The sequence below is a fragment of the Coffea eugenioides genome, chromosome 10 (assembly GCF_003713205.1).
Source record: "Coffea eugenioides isolate CCC68of chromosome 10, Ceug_1.0, whole genome shotgun sequence".
Lineage (NCBI taxonomy): Eukaryota > Viridiplantae > Streptophyta > Magnoliopsida > Gentianales > Rubiaceae > Coffea > Coffea eugenioides.
Genome location: NC_040044.1, coordinates 32,240,968 through 32,248,774, shown reverse-complemented (window position 1 = coordinate 32,248,774; position 7,807 = coordinate 32,240,968). Strand labels below are relative to the sequence as shown.

Genomic DNA, 7,807 nt, shown 5'->3' with positions numbered 1-7,807 from the left:
TCTTATGAAGATTAAATGGCGGATGCGAAAATTAAAGTTTACATAGATGAATCTGAAAGTGAGATAAGAATTGGAAGAAAATAGAAAGTCTATAAAAAGTTACCTAATCTTTAGGTAATTTAGTAATTATGTTAAAATTTGAAGGGTAATTTAGTCTAAATGAAAAAGAAGGCCAAAATCAAAATACAAACGCAACTCAAAACCTGCTTCTGATTTTCAACTTTTTTGGACCCAAAAAATCTAAAATCAATTTTTTAAAATCAATTGAGAACACAATAAAATGGCCTTTTATATAATAATCTTGGTTCAAGGGAAAAATAAATAAATCATCCAACGACCAAGGATACAATAAAGATACATCAAAGTCAAATTGACGTCTACAAGCTAGCGTATTTATGATTTGATTTTTAAAAGGCAAAGAAAAGAAAAATCAAAAGGTGGGAGATACAAATGCAAATATAACAAGAGTTTGAAAACCGTAGAACTTAACTTTCTTTTACTTTTATTTTTTACTTTAGGTCTTAACTTTCTTCAGCTGCCCTTTGTCTCATAGAACACACATCACAGACTGTCCAAATACATTGCAGATTCAAAGTATTTATATGTCGTCATTGATGTATTCAGCTGTGATATCAGACCAATGCTAAAACAATGAAACAATTTTGGTGGAGTATAGAAGATTGCCATTTTCAGTGACGTAGCCAAATCATGATCAGATCAAGAACATGGTATGGTGTTCAATTTTCCCTTTTTTTTTTTTTGTTTTTTTGGCCCACTTCTTCTTATTTATTCCTTTTCTGTACCTAATTTAGAGAAAATATGGAAGAAGAACATTATAGGGGATTATAGGAAAACTACAATCCTTTCTGATGAGTTGCATCTCCCCTTAGATTCGATGAAAATCATAAATTCATCACCGACAAATTCCAAAATAGCCACTTGGAAAATTTGGCCGCTTTAATCATTAGCAAGCAATGAAATTTTTACATTTGAGATTACAGATTGCGTCACTTCATCTAATCCAACATTTGGGCATGGTCTTTTACGTCTAACTGAATGAGGTACAAGCAATAGAGACAAAGCTATCATCCATAAGGCCCCGCTTGGAGTTGCAGTGCGTTTACAAAAAAAAAAAATTGCTTTTAAGTATTGAAAGTATTTATAAGTTGTTTGATAACAAATTTTTCGTTATTTAAATAGCCCAATTTTTTGTAGTTTAAAAGCACTTGTATCATAAGTGTTTTTTTAAAAGCTATCGCAGTCTTAGATGGGACGTAAATCTCTTTAAATCTTTTTTTTTTTGTTAGTGACCATATAAATTGTAGGCTTCATATCACCACCGTTAAAAATGTGTTTTTTTTCTATAAAAATGTAAAATTTTATTAGAAAATAGGCTACAATTCAAGTTGGATGGTTAGTTGAAAATTTTTATAGTAACCTATCTCTTCTTTTGATATTTTATTTTGCCTGAATGTGATTGATGGCATAGAATAGAACACCCGTTCTCTTTCCACACGGACTACTGACAAAAACAGTAACCCTGTAGCTATATGTTGAGGACAACATTTTTGAGGTTTATATTGCCTAATATAGAGTGGACAAACGGGCATTTGGTCTAGTGGTATGATTCTCGCTTAGGGTGCGAGAGGTCCCGAGTTCAATTCTCGGAATACCCCAACATTTGTGCTAATTTTTTTTTTGACAGGAAACTGCATGAGTCATTAAGCCACATTACAGACCAGGTAAAGCAAATGTCATCAAAATCTGAACAGTACTAGTATTTAAGTGAACCAAAGGTGGAATTTTCTCTTTATATTATACATCCCAACAACATAGTACATTTACAGTTGATCTAGAGAAAAATAACTACAACTCCCCTAGTAATTTTATTGGCATGGGAAGTGGCCAGTTGAATGGAACAGTTTGTAATTGGATGATGAACTTGTTAGAGGCCTAAGGTCCACAGCATTTCATGCCATATCTTCTTCCCACAATCTTTATTGTCATTCTTCCCCATCCCATGCTAGCTCCAAATCTTCAAAAGGTCTTAGACATAATTCATGCCCAAGAGTAGCAAAATTTTCTCCACAAATGGGGAAGCATCCTCACTACGAGTAGAACGTATACTACTACGCGAAATCAATGATACATCAAAACTTGCCAGACCCAAAATTACCATTGTTGCTCAAAGGACCAAAAGGACTTCCTGCATCATTACTTTTGGCCCCCGCAAGTGTTTTTGTTCCCTCTTCAATGCCTTCATGGATTCCTTCCGCCTTGGAAGCAGGGGCTTGTTGCCCCCTAAAAACACCCCACAGATAATACTTCCCCTGAAATCCTGTAAAAGGCATTTGTTAAGACACTCAATTCTAAGCAAGTCTAAAATGCTAAAGTGTCTCATCAATTAAAGGAGATGCAACTCACTCCAGTAACTAAGTGGCAGTTCATTAGAGGCAAAAATCAAGAGCTCTGCATTTTTGACAATTGCTTTCATAGCAAGTTCTTGGTCCATCATCTCCTCAACCAAACAATCAAAAAGCCCTTCAGACCTGCAGGTAAGAGCCTCAAAGTTCAAAATGAGCCAAATTTTGGACAAATAAAGTGGGTTAGGGCAGGGCAAAGTACTGAAAGCAATACCTTTTATCCAATGGAAAGAAATATAGTGCAATATTGTCATCAGATGGCTGTGATTTTTGAAAACTCTTTGGCCAGCAATCCATTTTGGCAAGCATTTCCAGTTCAAGCGCTGATGGCAACAAGATTGCCTCCTCATATACTTTCTCACATGCTTTGCTAGATAAATGAGCTACTAATCCATCATCAAATTCTTGATAATCCTTGTTCAGTATGACAAAATTTCCCCTGTAAGTAAATTAGGAAAGAAAGTCAACATGGTCACTAAGCATGTATTTATTTAATTTTTTTAAGCAAACATGTATAACTTAGTTCACCAATAACATATAAACCAAATAATCATCAACCTCCAGATTGGCTCAATACGTGGCACTGCCTGTTCACGATTGTCAACGGTTAAATTATTTTCTAAATGACCTGATGCTAATTGAGAACCCTCCAAGCATTCCCCAGCACCTTTTTGTGGCAAATTAGCTGATGAAAATTTAACCTCCATTCTCTCCTTTTTGAGCTTCTCGAGCGAAGACAGCTCATGATCATCCACCTTGGCTGCTGGGCAAGAAGTCTCGTTCATCTCTAATTCTGTAGACAATGGAGTATTGGTAGCACTAGCAGCATGCTGATCTTGCTCAGTGTGCCCATGCTGTGGTCCTCTTCTTTTTCTTTCTTCGCTGGTGATGACCATCTTTTGTCCTTCAAGACCTTTTAAAGTTGTATTATTCCTTCCCTCACGAGCACTGTTGCTTTTCTCTGCTAGCTCCAGCTCTGTGCTTTCTTCAACCAGATGAAATCTATGGTCCACCTCGGCTACTGAGCAAAAGCCCACATGCTCCTTGCATTCTGCTGACAACGGAGAATTGGAAGTCAATTCATCATGTAGTGAAGATAACTCATGTTCTATGTTGCTTCTCTCTGTCAGCTCCAGCTTTCTATCTGTATCACCAGTTTGAAGTCTATGATCTTCCACCTCGGCTATTGAGCAACAGGCCTCTTTCTCCTTTAAATCTGTTGACAATGAACTGGTAGCCAAAACAGTATCTTGAACTTGCTCAGAGGGGCTAACCCTAAGCTGCAGTATTTTTCTTTTTCTGCCTTTACTGGCAACAACCATCTCTTCTCCTTCAATATCTTTTGAGCTTGTATCCAAGCCATTGCTTTTCTCTGTTAGCTCTAGGTCTGTGCTTGCATCAACCAGTTGAAATCTATGATCTTTCACCTTGGTTGCTGAGCAAGAGCCCTCTTTCTTCTCCAACCCTGTTAATAGTGGAGAGCTCATAGCCAGTTCAACATCTTCAAGTAGACTAGAGGGTCTACTTTCAAGTCTTTCATCGTCTTCCTGTCCTAACAGTGCTACACTCTTTTTCTTCGGCCTCAGTCTTGGTCTTCTTCTTTCTCCTTCAACGACTGTCAACTGTCCATCAACATCTTTAAAGCCAGTATGGACCCTTTCCTCATCTTGAACAGGGTTAAATTTCATGGAAGGTAATTCCTTTGACAAGTCAACCTCACATATATCACAAACCCAATGGACGAATTCATCGAGTTTTTCTGGTAACTTATCTAGGCAATATCTGCAGAGGAAGCAAATGGTAAAGCAAACGAAAAACATTTAACTCTCAGACTGATCCACCTCCAACACAAAAACCAAAAATCATGAAAATCAAGCGTATGGTTGTACATTTTTATATTAAGAAGAAACGTGACTGTTATCTTTAATGAAATTAAATACTCAGGCCAAAAATCATGATAAGTAATGTGCAGTAGTAGTGAAGCAATTATGTTTTGAATTTTAAAGTATGACAATTCTGCTGCACTATACTTGTTTGATCAACTTCTCTGTTTTGCAGGGTGTTTGAATGCATAGATGCACACAGCAGGTAATGTCTCTGTGTTTGTTTTGGCGTACAAATTTTTTTTTTTTTTGGGGTGTTGGGGGGGGGGGGGTTATTTATACCCAAATAGGTGCAGAAATCATGGAAGACTAGAGGTACAAATTCAACATACCTGTGAATAAAATATTTCTGACACTTCACACATTCATTCAATGCACTAGAAAATCCTTTGTCACCACATTGCAGGCAAACTCTCACCTGCAACACCAAGCAAACAGATTGTAGCATCATATAGACAGCCAAATAACATGAGCTTAAGGCCATTGGGCCTGCAAACACCATCAAATTTGATAAAATAGCAATTATCCAAGAATATCTGTTGGATATCCATTATGCCACTAAGAAGAAAATATTTGGCAGGGGATAACGCTTACCCTTTGAAGGAGGTCAGACAAGGGCACAATTAGAGTAAACTCAGACATACAAAAAGGTACATAATTCTTCCCCAAAACCAGACACCTTGAGCAAACAAATGAAACTCGTTTTTGCAGAAGAAAGATAATTGTGAGAACTCTATAGATTATTGCAACGCAAGAGTATGAGCAAGCATTCTAAACCAAAAGCTGTTCAAGCATCTAAGGTGGCATGTTCATTCAGCAAATGATATACTACAAAAGAATGTTTGAGTGCCATTCAGAACATGAATATTAACTTAGAACTTTGATAACAACTTGGTTTGAGTTCTCATAATTACCCACCATATGTGTCAACTACTAAGAAATCAAATTACTGAAAGAAGTAGAAAAAGGAAGTTTCATCAACTTCTATTGTTTCAGTCAGGTCAGAAAAGACCAGCACATATATGAATGCCAAAATATTACAGCATGCCACGGAAAAAGTTGTCATATATCATGAGTTCCTCAGCAATGGATGATACCAGCATTAATTCTGATCTTAGGTAGGTTATCAACAAGAAGAATGTTGCACTGCGCAGTAAACTTGTCAAATCCTCAGAATATTGTTACGTCCCCAAAAAATCTGCCAAATATGGCTGTGTGGAACTCGCGTACTAAAGTATGCCCGTCGCGCCATGTAGGCATGATGGGAGGTCAATATTTAAAAAAAAAAAAGACAAAGGGCCATCGGCCCTACATTGCGTGACGGCTGACACCTTTGAAAAAAAATATGGCCTGTCGCGCCATGGGCCTGACACCTTTGGAAAAAAAAAAAGGACCATTTCTATGTAGCCATTGATTGGAAGATTCATCAACGGCTACCTAGAAATGGTCTTTTTTGTTTTTCCAAAGGTGTCAGGCCCGTTGTGCCAACATATTTTTTTCGAAAAGCTGTCAGCCGTCACACCACCATCGCGCAACGGCCTGACAGATTTTTAAAAAAAAATTAAAACTGGGCCGTCACGCCATGTAGGACCGATGGCCCTGTCTTTTTTTAAAAAAAAAATCTCGACCTCCCGTCACGCCATGCATACTTTAATACACGAGTTCCACACAACCATATTGGGCAGATTTTTTTTTTGGAAGGACAAATATTCTGAGGATTTGCCCAGTAAACTTGGTAAACAGAATTAAGTAAAAAAGAACAATAACGCCATTAAATATGTCTGCTGATGAATCTACAACATGTACAAGAAGTACTTTCACTTTGTATGGAACAAACCATTCCATCTTCAGAATTTGAAAAACACAGAGTAGACTAAACATCAAAAGAAGAAGCCCTAGGATCTGATACATCTCCATAGTACAGTCAGGTCAGTCTTACCGAATCACAACATGAACTCCAATAAACAAACCTATCAGATGATCAGAAACATGTTCTTTGATTACCTTTTTATCTTCTCAGCATTACACCTTGTGAAAAGGGAATGCCTTTCATACTTTAGAAAGAAAGGACTCCTACAGCATCATATCCATTTTATCAACAAACTAAAATTATTCATCCGTCCTTATCCTGATGGTGCACGGATAATTATGACCCTCTTCAGCAACTCTCCTCAAAACCAAAAACAACTCCACAGCGACACATATGCCAACCGCACTATGTTCTCTATATTCATTTTCCCTACTAATCATATTGCCATAGACACTTATAAATTTGCTCATTAAATAACCAAACAGATAAAGAAAAGGGACTGCATAGTTACAAAATTTCCCAGATAATTGGACCCCCAATTCCAAAACTTTCCCGGGCCTCGAATGGAAGAAAAAAAATGAAACTTTAGAAGTAATTCCTTCCTACAAAAGGATGAATCCCGGAACCAAATTATCAAATCAGCATTCAATGAACAGAAACTTAAAGATTACTCCTTTAGAAAAAAAGGATTATTATCTGCATGCAACAAGATATACTACATTTCATGTTTGGACTATGTCCAATTACACGCATCAAGTACAACAGAAATTCGCTAAAAAAAAATATACATATTCAACAAAATATGGAAGAAAAAACTACCATGGTGGGATAATTTGAAGAGCCCGGGAAGAAACCAATCAAAGCTAACGAATTTCAGGAAAATCCCATCACAGACCTCATTTCAACAGCCAAACTAGAAGAGCCCTAATAGTGAAATTCTGTTCTTTGAAAGAGTAAAACCTCAAGGCCCTCTTTGGATTGGCAAAGAATACTAGTAAAAAAGACTATCAAATCAGTGAAAAATTTGTCAGGGCTTTTTCCCGCGACTGATTAGTGACAATTCAAGTAAGGCATTAATGGGAAATGGGGATTTTGAGGAGCTCTATTTTCTTTTTTTCCCCCACTTTCTTTTTCGAATTTTTCAGCAACCCTGTATAAAATATAAATAGCGCCAACAGAATAGAACAGAGGAGTGTAAATTCCGGAGAGTACAGGTACTGAGCGGCAAGAAAATGGAACTCAGGCTGGCGTTGGTGCTTCACGCGCTGGCTGCCCGGGTAAATTTTTGAGGTTTTCGTTTCTATTGATGTTTTGGGGGTATTTGGTTTGTTAATTTTTGGATTTTTAATGATTTTCATGCTGTAAATTTGATAATACTTGATCAAATTAACTAACAAAAGTTAATATATAAACTCAAGACTTGATAACCCTGTAAACTTAATATATGAATGCTAACAAAAGTTAGAAAAAATAAAGACAAGAAGCTCAAATAGGAAAATGTATTATTCTTTAGGGAAATCAGAAATGTTATTTCCATTCCATTTTTTGTTATTTACACTCTCACCGTTTGTTTTATCACATAGTCTAATAAATAAAAATTTTATGATTAAAACGATAATAAAAGTGTGATTAACAAAATTGGAAGGACAAATAACATTTCCGTGTTCTTTATTATCTTTATCTCATCAGGT

At 36.6% G+C, this 7,807-nt stretch overlaps 1 protein-coding gene and 1 non-coding gene across 2 annotated transcripts; one reads left to right on the top strand and one right to left on the bottom strand.

Annotated features, from left to right (window-relative positions):
• The first annotated feature begins 1,604 nt into the window (after nt 1-1,604).
• On the top strand, nt 1,605-1,676 carry TRNAP-AGG. The gene has a single exon. It is a non-coding gene; the product is annotated as a tRNA-Pro (tRNA).
• Nucleotides 1,677-1,752: 76 nt separating this feature from the next.
• Nucleotides 1,753-7,268, bottom strand: LOC113748697. Its single transcript, XM_027292229.1, has 6 exons — nt 6,936-7,268; nt 4,639-4,724; nt 2,982-4,205; nt 2,638-2,862; nt 2,425-2,549; nt 1,753-2,338 (listed from the first exon to the last, which is right to left on the bottom strand). Exons 1-6 carry the CDS (start codon nt 6,936-6,938, stop codon nt 2,151-2,153), a joined length of 1,851 nt encoding a protein of 616 aa, XP_027148030.1. The 5' UTR covers nt 6,939-7,268; the 3' UTR covers nt 1,753-2,150.
• Between the last annotated feature and the right edge of the window lie 539 nt (nt 7,269-7,807).

Excerpts from the sequence above, each read along its gene's own strand:
- LOC113748697 (XM_027292229.1), bottom strand. Across the intron at positions 4,206-4,638 it reads CAGAAATATTTTATTCACAG|ATATTGCCTAGATAAGTTAC; the intron begins GTATGTTGAATT and ends CTTCCTCTGCAG. Across the intron at positions 2,863-2,981 it reads CGTATTGAGCCAATCTGGAG|GGGAAATTTTGTCATACTGA; the intron begins GTTGATGATTAT and ends ATTTACTTACAG.